The sequence below is a fragment of the Madurella fahalii genome, assembly GCF_045866475.1.
Source record: "Madurella fahalii IFM 68171 DNA, scaffold_1, whole genome shotgun sequence".
Lineage (NCBI taxonomy): Eukaryota > Fungi > Ascomycota > Sordariomycetes > Sordariales > Madurella > Madurella fahalii.
Window position 1 is genome coordinate 9,206,919 of NW_027263971.1, and position 14,741 is coordinate 9,221,659.

The following is a 14,741-nucleotide window of genomic DNA, read 5'->3' on the forward strand; positions in this document are numbered from 1 at the left end:
TGATCATATGCTTGGCTGGAACCTGATCGTGCAATTCCATAAATCAATTCATTCGCATCGACAAGCAGCTCTGAAAAGATCTCTCGACTTTTCTCGTATCTTGTAAATTTCGACTCGACGCGACAGGAAAATTATCACGAACACGCCCAGGCGGCCAGAGCCTGGCAGCCGGGGCGCTCAGTGGCCCGTGTCAGTCTCCATCAGCCAATCGAGGGCCACCCTCGCGCTGCACGCCCGCCAGCTACGGCCGTTTATAGAATGGGCAGGGGTTGAGGCCACTTAGCTACAAATCAATTTATGCGATGCTTGCCCGTCACGGCTTCGACTGCAACCCCCTTTCCAGCTCCGTCTTCACCACAGCCCCGAGGTCGAAGCCAGGACCGACAGAAACTGGCCGAGTCTTCTCGTCCGCTTTCTTCGACGCCGACTGTTCTTCCCTTTTGCGGTTGTCGATTCGCCCTTCTGCGCTTTTGTTTGGAATCTGATGGTAGCCTTGTAATAACTTTTGCTCTTCTCGACTCTCGTTAATTCCGTAGTTTTATGATCGTCCGTTTTTTGCGGCTGAATCGGCCACGCCATTGAACCCCTGACGAACGACTCAACGCTAGGGACGGGGCAATTCGATCGCGATTGTTTCGACATCTCCCCCACCGCGAATCGACTATCATGGCTCGATCGGCGAGCGCGAAGCCGCCGACCGCGCGGGCATCTCCCCCGCCCGCCGTCTCCAACTCGAACCCCAAGTCGAAGGCGACGAAGCGCAAGGACGACTACTCGTCCGAGGGCGTCGAGGACAATGATGTCTTCCTGCTTCCGGGCTCGGATTTCCAGGTGCTGATTGGGATAACGGTGCTAGCTGCCATTGTGCGCTTGTTCCGCATCTACCAGCCCACCAGTGTCGTCTTCGACGAAGTCCAGTACGTTGCTACACAAATGGCTAGCTGTCTCTTTACTCGTACCACGAGGACTGACCAGACCGCTTCAACAGCTTCGGCGGCTTCGCTTCCAAGTACATCAAGGGCCGGTTCTTCATGGACGTGCATCCCCCGCTCGCGAAGCTGATGATCACCCTCTTCGGCTGGCTCGCTGGATTCAACGGAGACTTCGACTTCAAGGACATTGGCAAGGATTATCTCGAGCCGGGCGTCCCATATGTGGCCATGCGTCTGTTCCCGGCCATCTGCGGCATTCTCCTAGCCCCGACCATGTTCCTGACCCTCAAGGCTGTCGGGTGCCGCACTTCCACAGCCGCCATGGGTGCTGGCCTCATCATCTTTGGTCCGTTTTCTCCCTCTTAGATTCGTTTTGCGCCAAGTTTCTCGCTAACCCATGCTGCAGAAAACGGTCTCCTCACGCAGGCTCGCCTGATCTTGCTCGACTCTCCCCTAATGATCGCCACGGCCTTCACCGCCCTCGCCTTCACCTCCTTCTCCAACCAGCAGGAGCTCGGTCCGTCCAGGGCCTTCGGCCTGAGCTGGTGGTTCTGGCTTGTCATGACTGGTCTTGGCCTGGGGATGACTGTCAGCATCAAGTGGGTTGGGCTGTTCACCATTGCCTGGGTCGGCTGCTTGACTCTGGTGCAACTTTGGGTTCTGCTTGGCGACTACAAGAACGTTACCATCGTATGCCTCACCCCTCCCCGTTGACCTGTCGTTCCTCAGCTAACGAGCGGGCAGCGCATCTTCGCCAAGCATTTCATGGCTCGGGTTTTCTGCCTGATTGTGATCCCCCTGACCTTCTACATGGCCATGTTCGCCATTCACTTCCTCTGCCTGGTCAACCCTGGCGAGGGTGATGGCTTCATGAGCTCCGAGTTCCAGTCGACGCTGAATTCCAAGGGCATGAAAGATGTTCCCGCCGACGTCCTCATGGGCAGCCGAGTCACCATCAGACACGTCAACACCCAGGGTGGCTACCTCCACTCGCATCCCCTCATGTACCCCACGGGATCCAAGCAGCAGCAGATTACGCTCTATCCTCACAAGGATGACAATAACCTCTGGCTTCTCGAGAACCAGACCCAGCCTCTCGATATCAACGGACAGCCCATTAATGGCACTGGCGCGTGGTATAACCTCCCGGAGACTCCCTACATCAAAAACGGTGCCATCATCCGCCTCTATCACATGCCCACTCATCGCCGCCTCCACTCCCACGATGTGCGCCCCCCCGTCACCGAGGCGGACTGGCAGAACGAGGTCTCTGCCTACGGCTATGAGGGCTTCGACGGAGATGCCAATGACTTCTTCCGCGTCGAGATCGTCAAGAAGAAGTCCAAGGCCGGCGTCGCCCAAGACCGACTTCGCACCATCGACACCAAGTTTAGACTCGTCCACGTCATGACAGGTTGCGTGCTCTTCTCTCACAAGGTTAAACTCCCCGAGTGGGCTTCGGAACAGCAAGAGGTTACATGCGCACGCGGCGGCACTCTCCCCAACAGCCTGTGGTATATCGAGTCCAACGACCATCCCAATCTCGGCGCAGATGCCGAGAAGGTCAATTACGCCAACCCCGGCTTTTTTGGCAAGTTCTGGGAGCTTCAAAAGGTCATGTGGAAGACGAACGCCGGCCTCGTCGAGTCCCACGCCTGGGATTCTCGCCCGCAGTCTTGGCCCATCCTCCGCCGCGGCATCAACTTCTGGGGCAAGGATCACCGCCAGATCTACTTGATCGGCAACCCGGTTATCTGGTGGAACGCGACGGCGGCTGTTGTTATCTACATCCTGTTCAAGGGGATCGCTGTTCTGCGGTGGCAGCGCAGCTGCAACGACTACTCCATCCCCGTCTTCAAGCGATTCGACTACGAGATCGGCACATCGGTGCTTGGCTGGGCTCTCCACTACTTCCCTTTCTACCTCATGCAGCGGCAGCTCTTCCTCCACCACTACTTCCCGGCGCTTTACTTCTCCATCATTGCTTTCTGCCAGATCTACGACTTTGTCACGGCACGCATCTCGGGCGTCGGTCTGAGAGAGAACCCCATCGTTGGCAAGGCCGGCGCTATTACCTTCCTAGTCATGTCGATTGTCGCCTTCTCGCTGCTCTCCCCTCTTGCGTACGGAAATGCTTGGACTAAGGCTGAGTGCAAGCGCGTGAAGCTTTTCAACACTTGGGACTGGGACTGCAATACCTTCTTGGACAGCGTAAGTGGTTTCCCTAATGGCGTGATCCCGGAGAGAAAGTTGCCCGAAAGGCGCCGCGCGGGCTAGGCAGTGTTTGCAACGGGAACTGTATATTGGCACGACGTAACTAGACGAGCCATGCGTTACAGCTGCAAAGTCATTAGACACGCGGGAACACTCGTACATCACGCATCACATGAACGAGGGCTATACTAACGATCGCGCCCATCTGCATAGTACGAGGCTTACAAGACCCTGCCATCCAGCCAGGCGGCTGCGCAGACCCCGCAAAAGTCTGCTGATCCTAAGCACCAGCCGCCCCCGGTCGCGGGCGGACAACACGGCCAAGTGCCTATTGCAGACGCGCAGCAGAAGCAGGGCGAACAAGAGAAGCCACGCGTTTCGGGCGCAGCTCTGCCTTCCAACAAGCGTCTTGTGCACACCGAGGAGCGCGTCGAGTACCGCGACCAGGACGGGAACCTCCTAAACGAAGAGCAGGTCAAGGCGCTCCAAGGCAAGGTCGAGTTTAAGACGCGCTATGAGACGCGCACCCGCCTGATTGATGCCCAGGGTAACGAGATTTTCGTGCCCGGTGAGGGTCAGAAGCAGGAGGAGCCCGCGGGCGTCGCGCCGCCACACCCGGATGTTCAAGGTACGTTTTTTTTTTTTTTTTTTTTTTTTTTTTGTTTGGTTTTCCTTTGATTCTAGCTGATGTTTCATGACCTACTCTTCTTAGTCGATCTACGGAGATCACTTGCTGACACGATCCTAGGTGTCGATCGTGAGACGCCTAAGCGCCTGGTCCCTGACGAGCAGATCCCCGAGGCCAAGAAGAGCGTCGAGGGCGAGAAGGAACGAGAGGGAAAGTCTGCTAAGCCCGCCAGCGAAGGCAATGAGGCGACGATGAAGCTTGCGGTGGAGGAGGAGAAGAAGGACGAGCTTTGAAGGTCTGACTGAGAGCTGGGATATAATGCGTGGATGGTTGTTGAGCTGCCGAAACGACCTGTCGTTCTCTGCCTACCGTCTCTTCCATCAACTGAATGCTTGCGGCTACGGGAGAAAGGTTCATCAGCGTTTCTGTTTGCCACTCTCGGCTTGTACCCGTGACGTCTTACTGCATTCGCGGACAATCTACCTAATGAAAGATGATCATGGCAAAATGGGGCGTAGTTAGGGGAAGGATGGCAAAAGATTTCCGCCCGACTTGGTTAGGGAAGGGAGGATGATTCAGTGGGCCATTTACTGTACTGACTAGTTGAGTGTAGAGGGCAGATGCCCCATCTGCGACTCGGCACCGTACTCACAGCGAGGACGACGCACTTGGTCCTAGATTTCCTTGTGTCATTTCTGTCTGTTCTAGATTTCTCTTGAAATGGAACTGCGCTCCTCTGCTTGCATCGACAATCTCATCTATGTGTTCTTTGCACCCAACAGAGATTCAACAGCTTAACCCCCTCGCTAAGCCAATGGATAACGGGTCAGACAGACGCACCAATTCCAGGTCGTGGCGGAGTTGTGCAAGCGTTTTGAAATCCAGATCAGAATCGCAACTGGTCAATCGCAATGCAGATATTCCTTAGGTTGGTGGGTACACCATGTATCGCAGACGTTTATTGTGAATCGATATGCCGTCCATTCATTCACCCAATGGTAAAAAGACGAATCTAAGACACAGACCAGCCGGCTCACATCACCCCCCGGTAGCAGTGCTTCTATTGGTGCTTTGGGGATTGGGAAACCACTGATGTGGTTCTCCTAGATAGTGGCTGCATTGGAGCCGGACATCTGTTGGATGTAGCGGTGGATTCTTCGCCTTTGAAATAAACGTATCTCGAGTGTCACAATGGCCTGACTGGAGCCACAGCTATCTTAGCAGGGACGGGACTGAGACAATGGTTCAAAATTGAGCCATGTTTGGAGAACCACGTGTCTCCCCATACCTTAGCCTCAGCCGCTGCTAGGTATTTCTTTTTTTTTTTTTTCTCTCGCATCGTCCTGTTATGTGAGGCACTCGAAGCACGGCAACCCAGATCAAGAAGGGAGGCGCGAGGTGACAATGGAACGACCCAACTTAACCGACTCAGGCTCTGTCCTTACCTTAGATATAAAACAGCGACGGCCTTTCCAACTTTTAGCTGTTTGTTGGTTTTGGTTTCTCGATTCTACAGTGCTATTGACAGACCAAACTCGCCTAGCTTGAACGATTAAACCCTGAGCTGCTTTGTCCCCAGCAGACGCGATGTGTTGCTTCAGTTGCTGTTGTTCGCGACCCCCCTCTCTGCCCCCCAGGTCACTCCCCAAAGAGCCACCCGTTCGTAGGCAGCCACCCAGGCAACTAACTCCCCAAAGAGCTACCCGTTCGTAGGCAGCCACCCAGGCAACTAACTCCCCAAAGAGCTACCCGTTCGTGGGCCGCCACAGGCTCAGGTCAAACCACGGGCTCCAGTCAAGCCACCGTCAGTCAAGCCAGCTGCAGCAATCAAGCCACCTTCGATCAGGTCCCAATCAAGCCGCCACAGTCGCAGCCCAATCATTCCCGCCGTGCCGGTAAGTGAAGCACCTTATCGGCGCCTCCCTGCTACATAAGGTAGGTAAACTTCAGAAGATGACCGGGTGACGCAGCGCGAACGGAATCCAAGGGGGGACAGTCAGCACGGCGCCGAATCCGGCCTCGACAAGAGAGAGGTGCCGGTGGATTGCGAGATCATCGCCAATTGGATCGACACGTGCAACCGTGAGCATTCGGCCGGCTGCCCAGCCCCCCCGATCAGTCAGCGTGATCCCGACCAGATCCCCAGCTGGGTCCTCGACACGCAGGAGAGGTGCATCGTCCCCGGCCATAGCGTCGCCCGCTACGCCGCCCTGAGCTATGTGTGGAACGCCGACGAGGGCGGCGCGCCGTCCACGGGCAGGCCCGACCTGGAACTGAAGCGCAGCACCCTGTCCGATTTCGCGTCGTCCGGCTTCTTCGACGAGCAGCGTGAGAGCTGCCTTCCCCGGGTAGTGGTTAGTACGATCGTCCTCGTGAGGCAGCTCAACGAGAGGTATCTGTGAGTTGACCGTCTGTGCATCGTCCAGGACGACGAGGCGGCGCATGCCGAGTTCGGGCGCATGGGCGCCATCTACTCGGGGGCCTACTTCACCATCGTCGCGGCCGCGTCGTTCGGGCTCTCCGGTACAACCGAGCCCATCTCGGTCGGCTCGATCGAGGAGCTCGGTTTGACGCCGCAGCGAGAGGAAGTCAACGGCGTGTACTTGGCTGATGGAGTTGCGGTTGGTTCATATAACAAGCTCCTGAGTTCCAGGTGGGCCACGCGTGGGTGGACGTTCCAGGAGCACATCCTCTCCCGGCGGACCATCATATTCCTGGACGGAGCCTTTTTCTGGGACTGTCACGGTGCCATTTGGTTCGACGCTCTTCCCAACCCCTGGGGGCGTATAAAAACGTCAGACACAGCGCGTGTTTTGGCAACCTCAGGCTCCGGCACGACCGGTCGGATGTGGTCCGTCTTGCTGTGGCCCCTCTTCTGCCAGTACCTGGAGAATGTCTGCGCGTACAACGACCGCGACCTGACGTGTCCCGAGGACGCACTTTTGGCCTTCTCTGGTGTTCTGGAATCATCTCTAAAGAAACTTTCCAGGAGGATTCATATGCAGGCTGCCGCGGTTGGTCCTTGATGCCGTTCTGGTCTGGCAACCCTTCACCAAGGCGAAGCGTAGGGTCGCAAAGAACCAGCGCTCACACGGTAAAAAAGGTCCGTCGGCGTGTCTCCCCTCATGGTTGTGGTGCGGCTCGCAGGTCGCGGTGGACCCTTACAGTCTGCGGACGGGGTTTGCGTCCCTTGGGGACTATGGCGTGGAGTTTCACCCGTTGTCGTGGCGTACCTACAAGCTGGTCGAGTGGTCCGCACTGGAGACGATCACGGGGAATGAGTTGAGACTCGAAGAGCCAACCATTCTTGAGAACTATAGGCGCTTCGTCGAAAAGGGCAGCAACTCGGAGCGCCTGGTCGGCCAGCATAACGCCGATGACAAGAGCCGTTTGCCCCTTGACTTGGACGACCCGGCATCATTGGCCCCTTTCGGCTTGATGCTCAACCGGCCCTTCCTCTCTTGTGAGACCAGCAGTGGCAGATCCCAAGTGCGATCGGTCCTCCGGCCGTGCGCTACGGCCCAACCCCAGGCGCCCATCAAAATATCGGTATTTCAGCTTGAAAAGTTCGTCGAGGGCCCTTTGGTCAGTGATACGTGTTCTATCCTCTGCCTGGACGACACGATCGCGCCCAACCAGATCATCCAACTCATCGCAATTTCTGGGGGTTCCGTAGACCGGGCCGACCTTCGGTCCTCGTTCGAGGAACAGGCCGACATAAAGGGTTATTACCGTTACTCCACGCTGAGGTCTCGTGGCTTTAAGCGACATCCGTCTGACGGAGAGCAAGGTAAGAGGCTGTGGCGTGACGGAGAAGGAGACTACCATTTGTACAACGTCCTCTGGGTCGAGTACATCGAAGGTGTTGCGTACCGGAAGGCTGCAGGCCGGGTTACAAAGGAAATCTGGGAAGCAAACTGCTCTGAACTGAAGAAAGTTATTCTGGGTTGATGGGCCCGTCTTGCCTGGTGTCTTACAGATATCTTTGTTTTTCTTGAATAGTGGGCTTGCCAAGTAAAGAATCCCTTAGAAATCAATACAGTGAAGCCAGCGCTGTTGCGGCCGAACCATATCAACTATGATTATCTGTTAACGAACACCATAGTATTTCGCATTAGGAACCGGCAAAAGTTCTTGCTCTCATCTATTTTTCCCTTTTCAGAACATCATCAGTCGCCGCGTCTAACCAACCATAGCAAGTCTACTGAATGGCTACACTAGGCTAACGCCGGCGGCAATAGAGATAGCGGGAACGGTGAAATCTGTCGAGAAAAAAAAAAAAAAAAGAAAAAAAGGCCCTCCCGTTTTTAATTACCCCCTCCTTCTCTTCGCTGCCCCTGGCCTACTAAATGAAGTAGCTGGAGTAGCACCGTGCTGCTCGACGTTCGTTAACTGGCTATCCTGTTCGATAGGTACGGAAGCGGACCCGGCGTCCGACTGCATCAGCCTGCCCAAGTTCTGGGAAAGCCCGGTACCGTCGGAAAGCGCCGCGACATCAAAATCCAAATCGGACGGTAACTGGTCAACGGCGGAGCAGATCTTCTCGAAATGAGCTGGTACCCGGGTATCGTAGACGTTCTTTGTAATTCGATACGCTGTCCATTTATCTCTTCCTTCTAGTGCTGTGAAATCGAATGTATGGATTAGGTGCCGGTAGTATTTGGTATCTCTCCTGTCTATTACCGCGTAGTGGCCGTAGATCTGTACTGACCTGTGATCGTGCGAGATAGAGAAGGCGACGATCTGCCGGTTGATCTCCTCCTCGCGCTTCACAGCACGGAAGAGCTCAACGATAGCGCGTAACGCAATGGCCATGCTGTGAGCGTTTTGGCGGTCTGCGATATCGAGTCCTGCAGCGCCGCTTTTTACTTCGTAAGTCAGGAAACGGAAAGTACATGTAGTACGTGGCCATGAACAAGACTGGTCCCCGGCGAGGATGTTGCTAATAAATGGCGAGAGCTTGGCGAGCTGATCTTTGGTAAATGCCTCTTGTCTCAATCCCGCTTGATGAACTTGTTGAATTGAATTCGTTAGAAATTAACACTTCTCCAGGTTTCCTAAGACCCACCTCTTACAGTAATAGGATCAGTTCTCCGTAGGATTGATTAAATCAGGTTCCATTATCAACAACGGGTTCTGCGTGCCGATATTGTATGACGAGGTTGCCGCGCCCCCAGTTGCTCAGCTCCCAAGGCTGCTCTCCGCTGTCAATGTCAACGATTCTGTGGCAGATAAGCACAGACGGCCAAATCTGGCAGAATCCAATGTCTCATCATCAAACTGATGTTGTGGGATTGTTGACGACACGCGCGGCGACCAACCCAGGGGGTCTAGGTCGTCAACACGAAACTCATCCCGGTCATTCTTTCCTTTGCAATAGCTGGCTTAACTGTCCAGCTTGTCCATCCACATGATTGAAACAGCTTTGTTTCACCCATCGGTACTACGACGGGAACAGCATGCGGCATATTGCCGGCTGTGCCGCCTGGCCCGTCCCTCCCTTTGGCGAATAAAGAGCGAATCCTTTTTTTCGTGTTACCTCACGCTTTGGCCGGCCAGGAGGCACTGTGACTGGGCCGTAGATGTGTAATGTTGGACCCCTCTTTTCTCATTTACTTCACCGTTGCCTGATGCGGTGTGCCGCTCCATGACATAGCTGGGGTATGACGGTCTGACCTCAGCAACATGGTGCGGTAACGTTTCAGAGTAGATACCCGACGTAATCGAATGCCTTTGGCGTATTCTTCTGCTGTCATGCCCTGTGTGGATCCATTGCTCTGTGTACGTGTAGCACATGGTGGGCCATGTGAACCGGCCGGCGAACGAGCGGATGGTTGGGCGTTCACATGGTCGCCTCCGTGGCCGGCCGAGGCCCGTCGCTAACGGGATGACCACCCTACCGACTTCCTTCGTACAGTAATCCCATTTAACCACAATCCTGGTACGTCCAGAACACAGAAAGTCCGATACTGTACTCAAATCATCATGGTTGATCGGTTTTCTTTGTTTAGCGCCCAGACTCCCTTTGCAGCGCATGATCACCAGATCTGCAGTCCGGACCGAAACGACGGCGACAAGTACCAGGACCCTGGTCGTCTACGTGCTTGGCGCCAACCGAGGGGTCGTGGACTTTCATCCGAACCGACTCCAGGATAAACGGCCAATAAAAAGACAACGTCTCGTCCTGGGCACATCGGACGGGCCAGACCGTAATCGGTCGGCACGGGGCGAGGAAGGGAGAGGACAAGTTGCAGCTTTGGGTAGAACATGGCTGCTGTGGTCTGCGGCTCCTTACGGCTTTTGGCTGGAGTGCGGCTAAAACAGAAAGCGGAAAGAGGGAAAAGGGTCTCGGTTCATGACCCGGTTTGGATACGACGGATCCGATATTTTGCGGCGGCGCTTACTACGTAGGTGCCGCGGGATAATTGGGAAACGAGAAATCCCGGTCGAGGCGGATCGATGACGTTACTTCGAGGGGCACCAGAGAACGAGCGACAAAGAGAGCGCAGCGGGAGATGCGCAACTGAGCCGGGGCCGCAGAGCGACTCGTAACTGCACATGGATGCACCAGAACCGGTTTGTTGAACCAGTGAAAACGGGCAATTGACCTTTTCAGCTGCGTCTGTGCCACCAAATTGCGCTGCCAGTTGCCGGTGGATCCCACCGCGCAGGGCGCCAAAAACGGTGGGGAAGAGAGACGCCCGTGAACCCTGATACGGAACGGGAAAAAAAAGCATCCAACGAGGAGAGCAGGCGCCCTGATCCAAGAGATCCAAGCAATCCAAGAAGATCCCAAGAAATCGTATCGTGCAGGCTGGCCCCAGGACCCAATAAATGCTCTAAGAACCCCGGTCCGGACCTGGACGTGCCTTTCCTATCGCGGATGGGTCCCAGTCTGGCCTGTCTGCCTCCGCTTCCCGGTTGCTGAAAGTCGCCTGCCGTCGCACTTCCTCCTCTTCATACGCCCTTTCGCTGCTCGTGGAGCTCCTTTTCCTCCCACGCCCTTCTTCTTTGCCGTCCTGGCTCGTCTTGCTTGCCTTTTTCTTTTCATCTCTTTCTCTTCGTTTACTTGCTTGGGGATTAGACGATATCTACCTAATTCTTTTGCGCGCGGCTTCCTGTTCCATTGACGCGCGCCCCTTTCGTCGACGCATACCTCTCGGCCGGTCGCGGCGCTTCCCAGAGATTTGCCAGCTTGTCTCGCTCGGCGCGTGTACCGCATTCAAACTGACACGAGGACCGCTCCTCGAAGTGACACAAGGGGACAACCGGGGTGGCTTATTTTTCGTGTTAAGGGACCCGCCAGCCTTTGGTGTGGTCCACCGCAGACCTTCAAGCTGGATTATCCGTATGTCCACCACTCTACTCTTATATCGCATAACGACCTCTTCCCTTCCTGTTTGGTGACTTCGCGGCATCGGATGGAATCGACGAGGCAGTGGTGCCTTGCTCCCTGTCGTGGTGCATAACGTGGGAGACGTCACATGGCTGTTACTAACAGACTGTGGCAAAGTTTTGTCGCCGTGGCCGGCTGGTCATCGCATCAGGCCCCGTCCAATGGCCGCACCGCCTTCGGCCACAATAGGTCGCTATCCAGCATCTTAAGATCAGCTTCTCCGAAGCCGTCGACAACCCATGCCAGGTCCAATTCTATCGCCGAATCCTCCATGAGCGCCGACATCGCTCGATCCCGACCTTCGACTCCCCAGCCCAGACGGGTCTTTGTCGCTCAATCTGTTGACGATGATAATGACCTGAGCACAATACCTGACCCGAGGAGCAGAGCGATGAGCCCCGCCAACCTGACTGGCACGCCCACGTCCCATCACCCAGACCTTGACCAGGAAGTCGCCACCTTGAGCACGAAGCTGATCAATGCCATCAACCACCAGACGACGTTGGACGATAACCTTTCGGCCACGAGGCTGGAACTGGAGAAGTCGCGCGAAAGGATCCGGGAGCTGGAGGCCCTGGTTGAAGAGCAGAGGGAGATGCTTTCCGGTGATGTGTGGGTGAAGCGGGCGAGTGTCGAAGCGGAAAAGGCAAAGCTGGTGGCCCGTATCGCCGAGGAGAAGAGGGCTCGTGTCGATGTGGAACAACAAAAGAAGAAGATTGAGCAGGAGCTGGAGAATCTGACAGCCGCCCTCTTCGAGGAGGCGAACAAGATGGTCATCTCGGCAAAGGAGGAGGCACGCAAGGAGCAGGAGGCCCTGCACCGCAAGAATGACCAACTCAAGGCACAGATTGCCGATACTGAGGGTCTTCTCAGATCCCAGCAGGAGCAGCTCGCAGAGCTGAAACACGTCATGGAACAGATGACAGCCGAGAGGGAGGAGCCCCCGACGGTGCCATCGTCGCCTGGCCTCAGCAAATTTGATACCCCGGAGGCGATCGGCCCTTCGGTCACCATGCGCAGTCACAGCCTATCAGTATCTTCCTCCCCATCTTACCCAACCAGCTTTACCCATCTTCTGCACCCCGTCCTGCGAACCGACCTGGCAGCGTACAACGACTTCAAAGATCTTTTGCGGACATCGAAGAGGCTCTCCGGCCCCCGCGTTCCTTCTGCTTCGTCCGGCTCCGGGTTGACCTCGCTGGGCATTGGTCTGGGCTCGGTTGCCTCGCACGTCTCAGCGGGCAATGCGTCTACTTCCTCCCTCGCCACGACCGGGAGCCCCGCGGCAACCTCTCCGCAGACGCCCGTTACGCCGGCATCCTCTATCAGTACTAGCTCATCCACGGCCACGCCGATTCTTCCGCACCTGAAGGAGACCAAGTTCTACAAGAGGGTCCTCACCGAGGATATCGAGCCGACCCTGCGGCTCGACACCGCACCGGGACTCTCTTGGCTTGCGCGACGCAGTGTACTGACGTCGATGACGGACGGGTCACTGGTCGTCGAACCCACTCCCTCGACGGCCACGGGCAGATTCGGCAAAGTCATCAAGCCTGAGCTGTATCCCTGCTCGCTCTGCGGCGAGTCCAGGAAGGAAGACGACTATCTCCGAACCCATCGTTTCCGCATCAGCGAGTCGGACACGTCTCAAGTCGGATACCCCCTCTGCAAGTATTGCCTGGCCCGAGTCCGATCGACGTGCGAATTTCTCGGCTTCCTCCGCATTGTCAAGGACGGCCATTGGCGGGCTGACGACGAGGATGCCGAGAAGGCTGCCTGGGAAGAGAGCGTCCGCTTACGGGAGCAAATGTTTTGGAGCCGGATCGGCGGCGGTGTTGTGCCTACGGGCCACGGCCGCCATCCTTCAAGCTCTAGCGCCGCCCCTAGTATCCGTGGAGAGAGAAGCCCCAGGCCGAGCCACGATGTCGGGACCAGCACGGAGGATATGGCGGCCGTGGCGGCAGTAGAGTTGGTAAAAGAGCTCCCGGAGCTGCCCAAGACACCCGAACCGGAAGAAACAATCGAAACGACACAGTCGCCGAACATCGCCAACGAGGAGAGAGTTGTTCCCGCCGAAACGACGACGCACGATCTTCGGGAAGAAATCCGGGAAGCGGTACAGCCGCCTAGCATGGGCGACATGGATGACGCTATTCCAAGAGAGACGCTTGTTACCGAGCAGGAAACTCGTACGCTCTCTGCCGGCAACTCAGCTGCACAACACCCCAACCTCAAACCCACCGCTGAAGGTGACGATGCTCACCTGGTGGCTGTTCCAACCCCAGACCGTACCGACCCTGAACCTTAAGATGACCGACTTGCATGTAATATATTTCCCAGTCAGAGAGCCACACATTGTATTAGTAATATCAGCTCCGCCGGAGGGGCACGCAGGACGAGTCGTCCTAGAAGAGCAGGCAAGCATTTCGGCGTTCCGGGTTCCCGGTCTTTCGATCCAACTTTTCCTTTGTCTTCTCTTCGTTTTGATCCAGCAAAAAGCGTTCCATCGAGTTTGGCGTTTTAGGGGTTCAGCATGGCATTTTTAGACCCTTTGTTTTGGCTTTTGGCAACTTATAGGAGGATGGGTGTTAATGAGAAGGGAATTGGAGCCCGCGCCGGGGAAGTTGGATTCGAATTTGTCCGAGAGATGGAGCTGTTATACAAGACTACCTTAGTCAAGGGGAAACGGGACTACGCGACCCTAGAGAGTCTAGAGTTCGAAGTTCCAACAATGGATGTATCACAGCTGTGACTCGCGTCTTTTCACCCCCTCTTACCATACTCTCCCATGGCTGTGATATGTTGGGTTGATGGTCGGTGCGAACGATTTGCGTAGTGAGACAAATCGCAGTGATGGATGTGGACTCTCGCTGTCTCGACGGTAGTGTTCCTTTGCTTGATGTCCATTTCTCTCTTAGGGAATCGGCAAGAGAGAGTACAGTGAGAGAGCAAACGGGCGTGCTCTACGTCTGGCGGTGAGGTCATTTGCCAAATGGAGTCCCCCCCGATCAGGACACACATTCCTCTACATTTAGTGAGAGCACAACTGGCACGGATAGTTATAGTACTAGCGATTAGATTCAGAAATTTTGGTCTCGCAACTATCTGACTCGCCTTATTTTTTGTCTGGCTGATAACTAGGAAGACGCTAAGAACTATTCAATACGAAATTAAAATTACCGATCAGTCGGCCGCTCGCGGAGTGGGGTATGTGGTTCCTAATCAAGGTGATGCCGGAGTCCTCTTTCAGTAGAGATCCGACCAGAGAAGCAAGCAGGAGCAAGTAATGATAGCAGCAGCAGCAGCAGCAGCAGCAGTAGTAGTAGTAAGTCGTGGTACTGGAAATAGATCGAGGAGAAATGGGACGACAGGGATAGATCGCCGATAAAAAGAGGAACGGTATAGACAGCAAGGAAATGGCGAAGAGATGTACGGAAAAGAAACTAAAGTGCTAGTAGAATAGCGGCGAAGCGAAGTGATGGGATGGTATGAAACATGTGTGCGTGTGTATATGTGTGTGTGTCTGTGTGTGAGTGGGTGAATGTGAGAACGCGCAAGCAAAAAGATACGA

General features: G+C 55.4%; 4 protein-coding genes across 4 annotated transcripts; 3 read left to right on the top strand and 1 right to left on the bottom strand.

Moving 5' to 3' along the window:
• Positions 1-666: 666 nt before the first annotated feature.
• Positions 667-4,067, top strand: PMT1 (Dolichyl-phosphate-mannose--protein mannosyltransferase 1; the record flags this gene model as incomplete). The annotated part of the gene is made up of 6 exons (XM_071057925.1): positions 667-917; positions 989-1,278; positions 1,339-1,622; positions 1,677-3,143; positions 3,360-3,774; positions 3,895-4,067. The coding sequence occupies 6 exons, from the start codon at positions 667-669 to the stop codon at positions 4,065-4,067; spliced, it is 2,880 nt and encodes a 959-aa protein (XP_070914026.1).
• A 618-nt stretch (positions 4,068-4,685) lies between these two features.
• On the top strand, positions 4,686-7,725 carry MFIFM68171_02504 (uncharacterized protein; the record flags this gene model as incomplete). Its single annotated transcript, XM_071057926.1, has 5 exons — positions 4,686-4,702; positions 5,762-6,128; positions 6,201-6,373; positions 6,428-6,788; positions 6,922-7,725. The coding sequence occupies 5 exons, from the start codon at positions 4,686-4,688 to the stop codon at positions 7,723-7,725; spliced, it is 1,722 nt and encodes a 573-aa protein (XP_070914027.1).
• Positions 7,726-8,085: 360 nt separating this feature from the next.
• Positions 8,086-8,589, bottom strand: MFIFM68171_02505 (uncharacterized protein; the record flags this gene model as incomplete). Its single annotated transcript, XM_071057927.1, has 1 exon — positions 8,086-8,589. The coding sequence occupies one exon, from the start codon at positions 8,587-8,589 to the stop codon at positions 8,086-8,088; it is 504 nt and encodes a 167-aa protein (XP_070914028.1).
• Positions 8,590-11,258: 2,669 nt separating this feature from the next.
• On the top strand, positions 11,259-13,478 carry SEC2 (rab guanine nucleotide exchange factor S2; the record flags this gene model as incomplete). Its single annotated transcript, XM_071057928.1, has 1 exon — positions 11,259-13,478. One exon carries the CDS (start codon positions 11,259-11,261, stop codon positions 13,476-13,478), a length of 2,220 nt encoding a protein of 739 aa, XP_070914029.1.
• Between the last annotated feature and the right edge of the window lie 1,263 nt (positions 13,479-14,741).